This window comes from Thermobia domestica, chromosome 6 (assembly GCF_964235325.1).
Source record: "Thermobia domestica chromosome 6, izTheDome1.hap1.1, whole genome shotgun sequence".
Classification (NCBI taxonomy): domain Eukaryota; kingdom Metazoa; phylum Arthropoda; class Insecta; order Zygentoma; family Lepismatidae; genus Thermobia; species Thermobia domestica.
Window position 1 is genome coordinate 38,416,574 of NC_137459.1, and position 15,683 is coordinate 38,432,256.

Consider the following 15,683-nt stretch of genomic DNA (forward strand, 5'->3'; position numbering starts at 1 on the left):
GATATGAGAAATCTAACTTACAAAGAAGCATTAAAGCATTACAACCATTAATCTCGTATTTTATGCAGCATGTTTTATGCTTCGAATACAGAACAGAAGGTTTGATGGAGAAATATATGAGGAAGTTTGAGTAGAAATAGCTTTGGAGTGGTAAAAGCACAGGATAAGTTTACTGTAATTCTGTATTTGAGAAAGGTTTATAGATTATCTTTTGTTTATTGACCTATAAAAGGCTTTTACCTAATAAAGCGATAAGGAAAATTTGGCTTGTGAAATCATCTAAAGATATATTAGAAATCTGTATATGAACCAAAGAGATTAAATAGAAGTACAAATGAAAGATAAATATAATTGAAGGAGGGTTCGATTTTTGTTCATGAGCAATATTTAATATATATATGTAGAAGAAATAGTATATTTCAGCAAGAGGTAGAAAGATTAAATGGATACGGTTTGCATGTGGTTTGGCTATTCCTCCGGAATGTAAACAGGGAATTAAGGTAAAAATATTGAATATATACGGTTTGCAGGTAATTTGCTGTTGTTCTGGAGTGTGAACAGGGAACTAATATGTTACATGTATACAGGGTGTTCCAAAACAACACCGACAACGTTTTGGGAGGTGATTCCTGACACCAAGATAAGACAAAAAGTATAAGACCAACCTGAGTGCATAAATGCTTCCTTTCGGTGTTATAGGCTGCCAAAAAAATGAAAAAAATCAACTTTAAAGGTCCAGAGCTATAGGACTTACCTTAGTCTGGTCAAGACTTCACTTAGGAACTAATATGTGTGCTATCCAAAAACACATATTTCAGAATTCTAAGGTATTCACGCAATAGTTTTTAAAGAGGGAGTTTGTCTACGAGCATATAATTTGAAGTACTCAAGAACTACCTTCATAAGAATTGTTGCAGAAGTACCGCAAGGTTGTGAAACATGGATGTTTGGATAGGGCACATACTAGTTCCTAAGTGAAGTCTTGACCTGACTACGGTAGGTCCTATAGCTTTGGAGCTATGGACCTTTAAACCTCATTTCTTCATGTTTTCGGCAGCCTATAACTCCGAAAGGAAGCATTTGTGCGTTCAGGTTGGTCTACACTATTTGTCATATCTTGGTGTCAGGAATCACCTCCTAAACGTTGTCGGTGTTGTTTTGAAACACTCTGCATACAAAAGTTGGGGAACATCCTTGAAGAGAATTGGCTGTAAAGCAAAGTTTTAAAAGGAGAGAAGTTTAAAAAGGAGCATTGGGTTAGAAGAAAGTGATCTGCATCAAATGTTGTAGGTGATAAAGTAGAAGAAGTAAGCAATTTTCTGTCCCCAGATAGTGTTATAATGAAGAGATATGGTGCGAATTTGAAGTTGAAGTAACGATAGGAATAGCAAAAGAAACATTTAAGGGACAAAGTGTATTTGAGTAAAGAGTTTAGTAAACAGTTGGATAAAAAGGCTCGTCAAATGTTTCGTATAGAGTATTATATTCTCTGCGGGGCGGAAACATAGAAACTACTCAAAAGCGATAAACGAGAACTAGATATTTTCAAAATGTGCGCGTGAGCAAGAATAGAAATTGGCTTTGGCGAGTGGAAAATCTAAAAAGTGATAGACATAGTAGGGAAGAGAAGAATAGTAATAAAAGTACAAGGGAGGATCAGCCACCCGCACTTATGGTGCTAGTTGTAGGTAAACACAAATGGCGACTCGTTTGGAAAACTGTTCTCGCGGAGAAGTCCGCTCAACAACTGGATTTCTGTGGCCGAAACATGTAACAATGGCTGAAATTCCACGGCAACTGGTAGAGGTTTACGGAGAAACTGTAATGTCTCGTTAGCATGTTGGAGAATGGTGTCGAAAGTTTGCGGCTGGTAGAAAAAATGTCACCTGCGTACAGCCCAGAAAACCTCTACGTTGTTGAAGCAGTTTCACTTGGACATCATTGACCACCCTCCCTACAGCCCAGACCTCGCTCCAAGTAACTTTCACCTGTTCCTGCACTTGAAGGGGCACCTAGGAGCATGTCGCTTCGTTTCAGACGAGGAGGTGAAACAGTTCGTGGCATTGTGACTGAACATTCAAGGACAGGATTTTTACCAGGAGGGAATGTTGAAACTCATCCCATGATGCGACAAGTGCCTCAACTAATATGGAAACTATGTCGAAAAATAACCTAATTTGTGTACTATTTGTTGGCTGTATTGGTTGTATGAAATAATATATACACGTTTGACTGCAGGCTTTGTAACCTTACTTTCTTTTCACCCTATGTAATTAAAAAGGGGGAAAAGAAATTGATTAGGTCGCTGTTTGAGACGAAATTGTGTTCCGAGAGACATGATAGAAGTCGTGATGAGAAAAGAGGAAGAATTAATGGATAATTGCTAAGTGAAGTCGAAGGGGTTATCTAACTAAACGACTGAAATACATGGAATCTTCTCAGTTGATAGTAGAAGATCATACGAAGGTGATTCTATATAAAAATACAGTTAACTCAATATTTTTGTGTCCTAAGCAGACGCAAAGGTTCGTTGCCGCAAAAAGAAGAGCTCAGCATTCGATTCTATCCTGTGAAAGCCAAACGTACTAACAGGATTGTTGTGACACATTCCCCTAAGATCTTACATTATCCTTCCATCTTAATTTGCCTCAAGGTATTCATTCTATGATAGTCAAATGAATTGCTGCATACCTTTCTGTGTCCTTAAATTGATTCCCGTATATATTTTACTGGACGTACATCACTTGGTTCTTGGGGGGCGCTGTGGCTCAGTGGTAGAGCGTTCACCTCCGATGCTTGGGGTCCCGGGTTCGATCCCAGCTCTCGCCGTGTGGACTTTGTGGTGGACAAACACCGTGCTCGTGTGTTTTCTTGGAGTTCTCCCGTTTCCTCCCACTTTCTTCATTCCACCATTTCACTCATCTCTCATCATCACCGTCTCCTTTAGCCTCACCGGCGTAACCGTGGGAGTAAAACTTAAAGATTTCATTTTTTTTCACTTGGTTCTTATCTAGTCCAGTTGTGTAATATTAAACACTTTGTATTGATAATTATAAAATAAAGAATAAAAAAAAGTTAAATGTGTGGAGTTAGAGCTTCTAATTAAGTACGATTTTAACGTATAGTGTACAGCGGGCCGAAGGATGGGGTTGACCAACTAGTAAATGCAATAGAAAAAACGTCCTTCACATTATTCTTAACTAGTTGATATACGTATATATAAATTTCATATTATTGTGCTCAAAGGCATGATATTGGAGCAATTGGTTATGTGGACATGTAAAGTATGTTCTTGATAGTTGATGTACAGTCATGTCCAAAATGACTGTCGCATGTCTATAAATATCTTGTAAGAATATAATTTGATAACGATTTCGCCCTGTATTTCTTACAGTTAGTATGTATGTAATCGGCAAACACATATATGTGGTAAATTTCATGTCAAAATAGCAGTAAATAATAACAATATAACGAAAATAAAACGTTCTTGTCCATTTAGCAACGTTGTGTTTTACTCATTCTAATTTTCGTATTTATAATTCTTTTCCTTTGAAATGTACCACAAATATACACTTCCCGATTATACACATAGTAACAGTATTAAAAGTACCCTGCAAAATCATTATGAAATTATATTCCCAGAACAAGACAGTTAATACGCCACAATCATTTTGGATATGACTGTACTTCTCTTTTCGGTTTAATATAAAACCTTATTTAATTGACCAGTTGTATTTCTTACGATGATTTATGTTGTTGTACAGTGTTAAGGACAAATAAGAATATAGCTTCTTGAACTATGGTGTTCTTGGTACAACAAGGAGCCGTGACAATGGGAACAGGAGTGGCTCTTGAAATTACATCACTTTGAAAAATACAGCAGGACAATAGAGTTATACTACTGTTTTTTTCTTCTTTTGTTAAAAAAAGAAGTCGCCACTCATAATGAATGTTACAACAGCTTTCACACTTTTAATATATTGCCAGACCTACCCTCATTACATCATGTCTAGATCACTTCTTGCGTTTGCTATCAACAGCAGAATGACAACATCGGAGTAGCCGTGAGTCCACATACTTGCTAAGGTTCAGGTGTGTGAAAGGCCGTTCTATTACCCTGAGGAATTTATTGCACAATTTGTCCGTAGAAGTATAGATGGCGTAGGTGAAGTTGTTATAAGATTCATCTGTGTTAAACGATATCGCAATTCTGGCCAAAATGTACTTTGGAGGAATTAGTATGCCCGGGACCTTATTTTCCGTAAGATAGTCACTTAAACCACGAACTGGCTCTCTTTGATTTAAGTAGAATTTTAGTGGGTGCAAAGGCAGGCGTTAAGATCAAAACAAGTGGAAGACATTAGCAAGTGCTTGAAACTATTGATCATATTACCTTTAAAATGCATACAATACATTTATGTTCTAGTCTTTAAATCTATTTTAATTAAAGAAAAACACTGATCATGCCATTTAATCAACTAACCATATGTTCAGTAACGATATTCTCGTTTCATTCTAATCAATCTTCCCTTCTCCCTCGTCATGTAAATGGCACTTGTTTTCACAGTGTGTTCAGTGAATTCTTACCCTTCAGCTTTTAAGTGTGATTTGTACTAGTTATAAAGTTGTAACGAAAATTAAGGTGTTCTTTCTTTCTCTCTTTCAGTTCGTACCATGTGAACAGACTACTTTGTTGGAGTTAATTGATACGGATAACAAGATATTAAATAAAGTTCTAACAGTTCTTGCTTCCCTATGTGCGGAAGTAAGATATTTGGAAAAAGAGGCAAAAACTAAATATTACGATTCTCTGCTTTTTTATGGAGAAGGAGGTAAATTGCATATGTTTTATTTTTTATCTATTTTCATGTTACAGTATCTTTCCCCATTAGAGAATCTCTTAGGATTAAAAAATCTTGTAATCCTAATTTTGGAACAGTTATAAACGTTTTACGGGCAACATTTTTTTTTTTTTTTTTTTTTTTTTTTTTTTTTTTTTTATAGATACTAGCATATCTGTGTCAATTGATATCCTGCCGGAGAAGGAGAGGTTCGTCCCACGAATTATTGGTTTCAGTAGTTCAGGTAGTATCTTAGCCCTAATCTAAGGTAGGAAAGGATGGAATTGTAGTCCCTCTAGTTTCCAGAAGTGAGCTGGACACTGAGGGCTGTGATCATACCATGGAATAAGGTATTTTAAGTTACCGGTATGTCTCTTGGCACCGAAAGAGGGATGTGAGCTTGCCTTTAACGCTCTGATCCCGACACTGGAGATACCGGCAGACTTCTGCTTGCTAGACAAGTTCCCTTCACCAGTAGGTATAACTGCGAGATGGGCTTCGGTCTGTCGCGCTACTAGACGTATACCACTACATTTATTCTGGAAGATTCTGAGTATTGCCTAGGCAATTTTGACCGCAGTACGTTATTAGCAGTTCTTGCAATCACGGGCCGAATTATAATGGTAAGAAGTCGACATTTAATGTAGGGTACATTTCCATCTCACTACGGAAGCAGATACTACAATGTATCTTTCCACACCTAATAATTGATTTCATTTTGATTTTCTATTAACATCGCCAGAGTAAAAGAAGACAATGACACGAATTCAAATGAAATCATTTTAGGAGTTATGCATTGAAATGCAACAGAAAGAGCGTTTATTTTCTGTATATATAAGAAACAAGTAATATTTTCTGCGAGATGTTAAATACAAGACACGTCTATTAGATGATAAGATACTTAATCTTGTTCCTGTGTATTTTGCTCTATAAATTCCGGAAGAATTTACATTAAATTTCCGTAAAGTTTTTCTCGGAAAGATTTGTAAATGTTGAAGTAAGACAGTATGCGTTAATACAGGGTAGCCCAAAAGACAGTTTCCCCCAAAAGAAACTTCATATGAAATTTTAAGAAGTAAAATGTTAAGATGAGAAACATATCAGTCATGTACGGTAGATTGTAGTTTTCTTTGCTTTCTTCGGCAACAAATACATAAATATCATAATTTTGTTCTCTCCTAGGGGAATGTGACTTTGGGGCCACCTTGTAGATTAATAATGACATTATCTCATAGATGTATTAAATATGCATGTTTTTAATTTAAGATGCTGTAAAAAATGTTGTCTTTTCCTATTGTTATCTACAAATAATAGCTGAATCCCGCGGTAAAAATTGACTGTTTTACTGCTCAGTTTTCTTCAGCGTCCAATGATTATGTTTTGAAAAGCAAAGGGTACTGATAGTAAATGCAGGTGAGTAATGATGAAAGAATCGGTGGAAATAAATAGCGGAAGGAACCAGGAGAATCCACGAACACTACTAACTCTCATGGGGTAGGAAAAACCCCAAACCCTTTTGCACTAGCTGTGAGCCGTCTATCACCGAGCTACCGTACTTTTAACAAAGATACATGTTACTCTTCAGAGCCGGATTTAGGGGGCCGGGGGTGCAAAGGTGCATGTGCACCCTCCTTCGTTGTAAATATACACTATCTAAAATGAGAAGCTAGCAGTGAAAATACCGAAACTTTCTGTCATCATGTTTCCGTTTGGGGCTTAAAAGAAAGCAGAGTTTTGCAAAAGCAATAGTTTAAGTCGATTTTCAGAAGGTTAGAAAAAAGGATTCACCAAGGAAAACAATACAGCATTTGTCAAGTAAGGGAAAAAACAGAAGCAGGAGGAGAGAAGAACATTTTTTCCTGCATAACACTTACTACCCTCTTTAAAATACTTTCCTCCGTTCTATGCATCAGCGTTGTCAGGGATAAAGAATATTGTCACATGTCACTTTGAAGAGTTTCAGTGTGATTGGTTATTTTGGTAGTTATTGGTGCACCACCCACCCACCCCTCAGACAATCCTAGATCCGGCCCTGTTACTCTTACATAAGATATTGTTCTTGTGTTTTAGTTTAGAAAAAGATGCTGAGTATCCAAAGTTCCATGTCTCAAGCATGGAAAAACTATGTTGACCGCTTTGAAGTCCTTTCTCGATTGTGTGAGTAGTGTTGTAAAAAAACGGTTTTTTTTCTGTGAAGTTTTTTTTCAATAAAACACATTGTTCTTATTCATGTTTTTTTCAAATGTCTGTTTTTTTTTTCTGGCAACTATTATTTATTGATTTATGTTGCAGATTATTGAAATAATCAACAGAACTTGAGTCGAAGCCCTCGTAACTTATAAATCGTTTGTTTCTTTGTACCTATACGAGCAAAATTGTGAGATTATTCCTTTCAGACCCAGGTCATTTTTGGCGTTTTCCTACATTTTCAGTTAGTGACTTATTGCTCAAAAACCATTCATTCGATTGATATTGTTGAGACGTTGTTTTTTAGAAAATGGATATGGCTATGTTTTAGTGTAAGTTGCATTGCAGTGTTCCCAACGGGTGGGAAATTATTGAGGTAAATGTAGGGCTGAAAATTTACAAAAAATTCTCTAACCGAATTTCATTTTTTTTTTTTTTTTTTTTTTTTTATCTAGCACCACTGCTGTTATATGAGTTCAAGTCACCTAAACAAATACAAGGTATAGTGTGTTGACAAGGTACAGTGAAATCCTGACGTCACTGGCTTCCATTCAAAGAGGGAAAGAAAAAATTCTCTGTCATCATACACATGAAATTTTGACACATTTTACGCCTCAGAAGCAAAAATCAACAAATATGCCGGGGCTACAGCTTCTCTAATTATCCTATTGAAACTTTTTATGGTGCGTTCTGTAGGGTAAAGAGGAAGCTTTCAGGTAGTGGTACGTTTGTTTCAATGTAGCCAGCAAGAGGGTAATAATAGAGGGGAAAAGGGAAATTTTCCGAATTTCTCACCTAAAATCGGGAATTAATTGTTTTGGCTGGAAACAGTGCCATCAGACAGACGAAAATTATCTGAAAATAAACCTTAGTACTCCAAGAATATATTCTACAAGTATCATGGCGATATCTAACAAAGCAAGCACGAAATTAAAAAAAAAATATCTCACTCTACCTCAGAAATTCACCATTTTCTTACCATTTCCAGAACATGGTTTATTATAAACCCCAACTGTACTTCTTCTAATTATTCTAGTGAAACTTTTTATGGTGCGCTGTGTAGGCTAAGTACGAAGCTTTTAGACACTGGTATGTTTGTTCGAGTGTAGCTAACAAGAGGAAAATAATAGAAACAAAAAAGGGATTTTTTTTTTCAAAATTTCCCCCCAAAATCTGGAATTAAAATTTTCTGTAGCTGGCAACACTGCTACCAGACAGACACAAACTATCTTAAATAAACATTGGTACACCACTAATATATCCTACAAGTATTATGGCGATATTTAAGGAACAAACCTTCTAATTACCAAAAATATATTACGGTAAACATAAAAGGTAAAAACTAGAAAAATCAAGGTTTAGAACCTAAATACGAATTTTTCGTGCGCCCCCTAACTACCCCATTGTAACGATCTGTACTTGCGTTTGTTAAGTAAGGACAAATGTTCGATTGGCGTAAGTTGACTTGCACTCGGACGTATAGGTACGGATTTATAAACAAAAATCTCGAATTTTTTGCCCAAATTTAGGGAAGTTTTAATTTCCCTAATTGGCAACACTACGCGCAGGCCCGTCCTATTGATGTCAACAGTTGATATCCATCCGAGGTATCTATCTGGTAAGTCTTAAGGTGGTCTTTCTACAACGAAGGAAGCTACCGGGAAAAAAGGAGTAAAGGAAATTCGAAATTGGAAAATTCTCGAATTTTTGACGGGTGAAATTTGAGAAGGAAATTTCGACACAAGAAGAAAAAGAAATTAATATGATAAACTATGGTCCAACCATATTTGGCAAGAATAATATTCCGATATCTTACTTAGTGTCCACACAGGAGCGGATTAAAAAAGTGACACACCCGTTTGTGCCACTTTGGCCACCTAGAGTACATTTGATTACATTTTTTGACTACTAACCCATGTTGTTGTTGTAGTTATAGTTTCGACTAGTAATAATATCGTTGTAGTAAACAACTTTATAAGGAAAATTTTCTCTCCTTTTTACATCTTAGTTCCAACACTGTTGGTGAGAAATGCAGGGTGTTTCAAAATGAATATCGGGGCTTTAAGTCTTCGTAATACTTATTACATTTTACGTACAATTATAAGCAATGCATCAAATACAAGAGTACCTCAAACAGTCTTTGCTACAAGTGTCCGATGTGAGATTCATTCGTCACACGGCACACATCTAGTCGATAGGCGAGAAAGGCCCTTAAACTTTACGCCATATGGCACAAAACACATTCAATTTAGGGGGGTCTCGTTTCAACTGTACCATCTCCTGAGGATTTGCTGACGGCCAGATGCAAACGTTATGAGTGTTCACATTAGCTCGTAGGTGAAATGTCGATTTATCACTGGAGACGACACGATCCAGAAAATCTTCATTGTTATGCAGCAATATTTCACTTGTGAAATTGGCACGTAAACCGTAGTCTGTGGGCTTTAGACCTGTAGCAACTGCAAACGATAAGGACGTAGTTGCAAGCGTCTCCTTAATATTCTTCATACAGACGGTTGCACTGTACAGATGCAGTTTTTATTAAAACACAAAAAGTTTCTGCTCTCTAGTCTACATCTTTGCTGCTTGCTCTTTCTAACGGCAGACAGAAGAAACAATGCATGTACATGCGTGCGTACAAAACTGTTTGAGTTGCTCTTTCATTTGATATAATATTTATAATTGTAAGTTAATTGTAATAGATACTACAAAGTTTCAAAACCCTAATATTAATTTTGAAACACCCTGCATTACTTCAAATTCAGTCATCCTATATTCATGTCTTGCATATACATATACAAGAAGTGCCATTATTATCAACTACTAACTTTCATCATCATACACACGGCCGGCCCTAGGCAATTTTCGCCCCGTGCAATGGCATAATTTGCCGCCTCCCCCTTTCTCCAGAAAGAACAAATCTTAAAAGTCATGATATTAAGTATGCTACTCCAGCATGAACAACGAAGAGGAGGGTAAGTGCAGTTGCACTCAGAAAGGCTTAAATATTAAAAATGCAATCCCGTTGTGTCTGTTTTTTTTCCTTTCTTCTTTAAATATTAATCTATTATGTTAGTGAAAGATAAAGCAAACACACCTGCAGAAGAAAGATGATAATCCTTTTTATAAAATTCAATATCGAGCTTCAATCTCAATGTATCGGTTTGCAATTCCAATGCAACTAGTTCTTTTATCTTTATTTCTTGATTTTCCTTCTACGTCTGTTAACATTATTTAAAAAAGTTGTTTCTATCTTCAATGATAAGGAACTTGTTTCTGACAAAAGCAACACTAGTTGTCATATCAAAATTGTGATAACTTACTAAATGGAACAGATATTCGCTACTATTCGAGAATTGAATTCTTGCATTTGAAAAAAATCAAGCAATTTGTGCTCGGATTGATTCGACCATTTGCTTTAGCATTGTTCATGTAACCTTTAACTAATGCAACCTAAACATAATTTATGAATGTAGTATTTAAATAGGTCAACTTAGTAAATGTAACTACCATCATCATGAACTCTGTTTCCAACAAGAAATATTTAATTTAACCCTTATCCGGGCAACCGGGGCCTCCCAGGCCCAATAGCTTCATTTTTCTAAAATTTCTCAATAACCATACATATTTCGAAGACATAAAATACTGAATTCTTCTATCTTTCGTTGAAGTTAAAATCATGAACATATCGAGTTGGTAAAGCTAATTTTTTTTTTTTTTTTTTTTTAAATCTTTTCCTGACGTAACCGGGCAACTGGGGCCTAGGAGGCCCGGATAACTTTAGTGAAATTTCTGTCAAATATTAGATCAAATTGTCACATGATTATGTATTGAACACGTGACTATTGTAACCTTTAGTCGGAACAGTATGCGGCAACAGACATTGAATTTTGAGTGTTCTGCACTTAAAATATATACTGGGCCTGACAGGTCCCGGTTGCCCGTTTACGTTACAAAAATGTCTGGACCGGATTTGCTATTCTGCTTGGCGGCTTACAAAAGCGTGACACGAAGTTTCGCTACCTGACAAAAGTATATACCGGTACATTCTAGACTAGTCTAAACAGTAAGTGACAATAGGCATTGATTTTGTGTATTCTGCACTTAAAATATATACTGGGCCTCACAGGCCCCGGTTGCCCGTTTACGTTACAAAAATGTCTTGCCCGGATAAGGGTTAAATAATATACTTATAACTAGAGACGACCGGATGTTAGGCAAAATGCCTATTCTTTAATGCTAAAGATATGATCAAAAATAACGTTTTAAAGTTTATATCGGGGATTATAGTTTCGATTTAAGCCAACTTTATTTTGCCTATTTCGCCCCTCGCTGCCTAAATAATTACTTTAGTGCCTAATGTTGCGTATTCTATGCATTTTCTTTGAAATAAGATTTAATTGGGAAATATATATATAATTTATATACTGTAAATAACACAAGCACATGCTACATTACAATCTCTGTCTCTTTCTCTCTCCTTTTATATATATATATATATATATATATATATATATATATATATATATATATATAATATGAAATACATATCAAGCTTCGTTCTTTACATCTAGAATGAAATAAGACATTAACAAACAGGTATGTTGTTATATTCTTTGAACACTATTTATGACTAATCTATTTTTAAATTGTATTGAGTATTTATGTTCATTATTATTTCGAGTTACATTTTAGTGCCTATTTTACTGCTTATTTTTTTTAAAATTTAAGTGCCTATTTTTCAAGTTTTTAATGCCTAAACATCCAGTCTCTACTTATAACAGATTTTGCCGCTCCATGCAAATTCACGTGTTACAGATATGGTAGAGCCGGCTCTGCATATCATATATATCTAGTCGAGAAATTATTTATATATGATGTTTAGAAAACTACTATTAAGCAAATTAGTATTAGTTTTTATTTTTAGACAAGTTATTTGAATTTTATACTGTTCGTGACATTATTTTCGTACTTATTAAAGGGCTGGTTTCACGAAAAAACAAAATTTCATTTCTACTAATATTTCTTAGTTGATATTGATGAAAACTGCTGAAACCCGAATTGTTAATAGGTATGGTATTCATGTAAATTGTAAATTATTTGTAGCGTATTAGTATCTAGCGTTTAATTTGTGTTGCATTTTACGGTGATTGCATCTACATAAAAATATTTCCTACTTAAATAGACGTAAGATGCATTACAGATGACTATTTGAAAAAAAACGAGAGGCAATGTTTTTTTTTCTAAAAAAAAACGTACATTTCTGAAAAAATACGAACGGTTTTTTTTTTCTATTTACAACACTATGTGTGAGCTTTCGGCAATAATACGTAAATCGCAATTCAAAACCGAATGCTGCTCATTATAGCTTTGGAACTAGTTTCAACTTAAAATCTGACCAAAACAACCATGTATAATTACTAATCTATGTTATACAATTTTGACAATACACCATTATCGGTATGCCAATGACGTTTTACTACTTGTACGTGATGAAAATACTCGTACAAATATTTCAACAATTCAATAATCAGCATCCTAGGTTGAAATTCACTCTTGAGCGTGAATCTGATAACTGTCTCCCTTTTTTTTCTTTTTTTCTTTTCTTTTTTCTTTTTTTTTTAATATTTACTAATTATCTGATCGCACAATAAATTCATAGCAAAATATATCGAAAACCAACTGCAGCCACTATTTACATACATCAACAGTCAGTCCATCTAGTACTGTACAAGGCCAACATTTGGAAGAAGTTCTTTCGTAGGGCATTATTAATTTGTGATCTCAATGATGAAATATAGTTTTTATATCAAATAGGACAAAAGAATGGTTAGGGGGCCGCAGTGGCTCAGTGGTAGAGCGTTCACCTCTGGTGCTTGGGGTCCCGGGTTCGATCCCAGCCCCCGCCAAGTGAACTTTGTGGTGGACAAACAGCGTGTGCGTGGGTTTCCTCGGGGTTCTCCCGTTTCCTCCCACTTTCTTCATTCCACCATTTCATTCATTACTCATCATCACCGTCTCCTTTAGCCTAACCGGCATAAACGTGGGACGTAAAACCCAAAGATTTCATTTCATTTCAAAAGAATGGTTACAAGTTGCATACCTTACCAAAATGGTGAAATCAGTCCCATAGATCGGTGCAGGTTCCTAAAGAAAAAAGCTATTCCCAAGGAAGCAAAAACTTGGGTAGGAATTGCTTACGTTCCACAATTATCGACAAAAATTCAACGTATTCTTGCAAAGTATAACACATCCCCACAAAAAGTTTTGAAAAGCACTCACCATCTTTAAAAGTTATTTTGTTGATCTTAAAGAAATCAGGTATTTTTCATTTATAGTGTTCAGTGTGAATGTGACTTCACATATAGCTCAAACCGAATTAAAGGACACATTAGAAGAAAAAAACATGAAGTCTTTCAGTTTAACGTCGCACGTTTATGCTCCTTAGACTAATAGAGACGATGATGAAGGCAAATGAATGATGATAGAACAATTGGTGGAATGAGAATGTAGGAGAAAAACTGGACTACCCGAGAAAACCCATCGACCCAATGTTATCCACCACAAACTTACTTGGCTGGGGATCGAACTAGAGACCCCACGCACCAGAGGTAAGCGCTCTACCACTGAGCACCGTGTCCTTCCCCTACGACAATCAAAAAAGTCACAAAAGGGGATATGTCGGGATTGTCACTTCACCTGAAGCAGCATACACATAATATAAAGCAGGTTAATGTAATAGGTTGAGGGAAAAAAAAAAGGAGAGATTAAATAATCATTCTTTATTCATAAATATAAACCGACTTTAAATCTGGATTCTGGCATCATTTATAAAATCTGGCTACCTACCTTTGATGATTATTTTTGTTCTAACAACAGTGATGTAGCATAGACATCACGTTTCTTTCAACTCAACTCTTTTTTTCTTCCATTGTGTTTTGCTCATTCTTCGTAGTAACCATGTTTTACCTTACGCTCATTTGGTAGTATGGATTCCTGTTCTGATAGCATATTTCTCGTATTCGGTTTAATCCTTATTATCTTACCACTGAAGACTGAACTATCTTGTTGTTCCGATACGTCTGGAGAATTTTTAGTTTTCGTACGAAAGAATATATTGGTAAGTTACCAATTTTTTTTTGTTAATGTGACTCATCCTTTCATGCGTCTACATAAGTTTAATATACCATTGTCTTCATCAGTGTCTGAAGGCAATTATAAAATAAAAATAGATTATTGTTTATGATTAGTAATTATAAGTGGTTGCTTAGATCAGATTTTACTTTTATTTTGGTAATAAGAAATTTAATAATGTATCTACTCAGTGCTCTGATTTCTAATTAGTGGTGCTTATGTTCTTGCATGAAGTTCGATTCCCAGTGAATACGCATTATTTTGGTGCAGACCAGCAACATGAGACAGCTGAGGTGCTGCTTGAATTGACAAACAGCAAGCTTCGATCTGACAAGTAAACCTTACGTTTGGGTGAATCGAGTTGCTGACTGAGACACATATGAGAATGTAGTACTAAATGTGGTCAGTATTTCAGTGAAGTTTAAGGTGCGAAGCTCCAGGGGTTTAGGAGATACAGCTACCAGAACATCACATGGAAGTACAGAATAATCTTCATACAGTTGGAGGTAAAAGCTCTGTAAGACCTCTTGTAATGACCAAAGGTGAATAACATATATATGGGTATATATTAGGACTAAGGGGAAGTCATATAGTAAGGGTATACCTGACGGCGGCCATCTTGAAATCCGCCATTTTGAATTAAGGTTAAGTTTTTAAAATAGGAATAGGGTCATGTGATGCATGATTTAAGGCGCAAATTTAATCAGAAGAACAATGGTGACGTTAATTTTGATTTACGCGCAATTGGTAAAAAGTTACAGGGAAATTAAATATTGTTGCAGCGTATGTATTAGTCCTTTACCCCACCTTGTAAATTTTGTGTTAATGTTAATAATTAAATAAAAAGCAGGTGGATAAATATTAGGTCTATGCTAAGAGTTGCCTTGATGGCGGCCATGTTCAAATCTGCCATTTTGAATCAGACAAAAGTTTTAAACAAAACGCATAACATTGACACCTTATTAATAGCAAATTTTACCATAAATCCAACGGTATAACCATTTTTGCTTTATCATTAACCAGCATTTGTTATCGCATAAACAAGTTGCTAATTTAAGGAAAAATGACCAATGTGGAATTGAGCCATAATTGAACTTGGGTCTTTCTTCCAGAAAAGTCATCAATTAGTACAATGAATATGTAGTTCAGAAAAGAGTCCATGACTTGCACAAATGCTCTGCTCACAGTGAGCACACCTGACAAAGGCAATCGAGTTACACTTGACACATTTGTCGTTAACAATTCCGTCAAAGCAGTAGTCGTAAGGAGCGATCCATTTAATTTTGTGCTGGTTAATGATAAAGCAAAAATGGTTATACCGTTGAAGTTATGGTAAAATTTGCTATTAATAATATCTCACTGTTTGCGTTTTGTTTAAAACTTTTGTCTGATTCAAAATGCGGATTTGAACATGGCCGCCATCAAGGCATCTCTTACCATAGACCTAATATTTATCCACTTGCTTTTTATTTAATTATTATCATTATCACAAAATTTACAAGGTGAGGTAAAGGACTAATA

General features: G+C 35.6%; 1 protein-coding gene across 1 annotated transcript in view; it reads left to right on the top strand.

Moving 5' to 3' along the window:
- Positions 1 to 15,683, top strand: part of SWIP (strumpellin and WASH-interacting protein) — a 78,309-nt gene that overhangs the window by 10,245 nt on the left and 52,381 nt on the right. Inside the window, exon 3 of the mRNA XM_081761540.1 lies at positions 4,667 to 4,832. Coding sequence (XP_081617666.1) covers positions 4,667 to 4,832 — 166 coding nt within the window. The remainder of the gene's footprint in view (positions 1 to 4,666; positions 4,833 to 15,683) is intronic.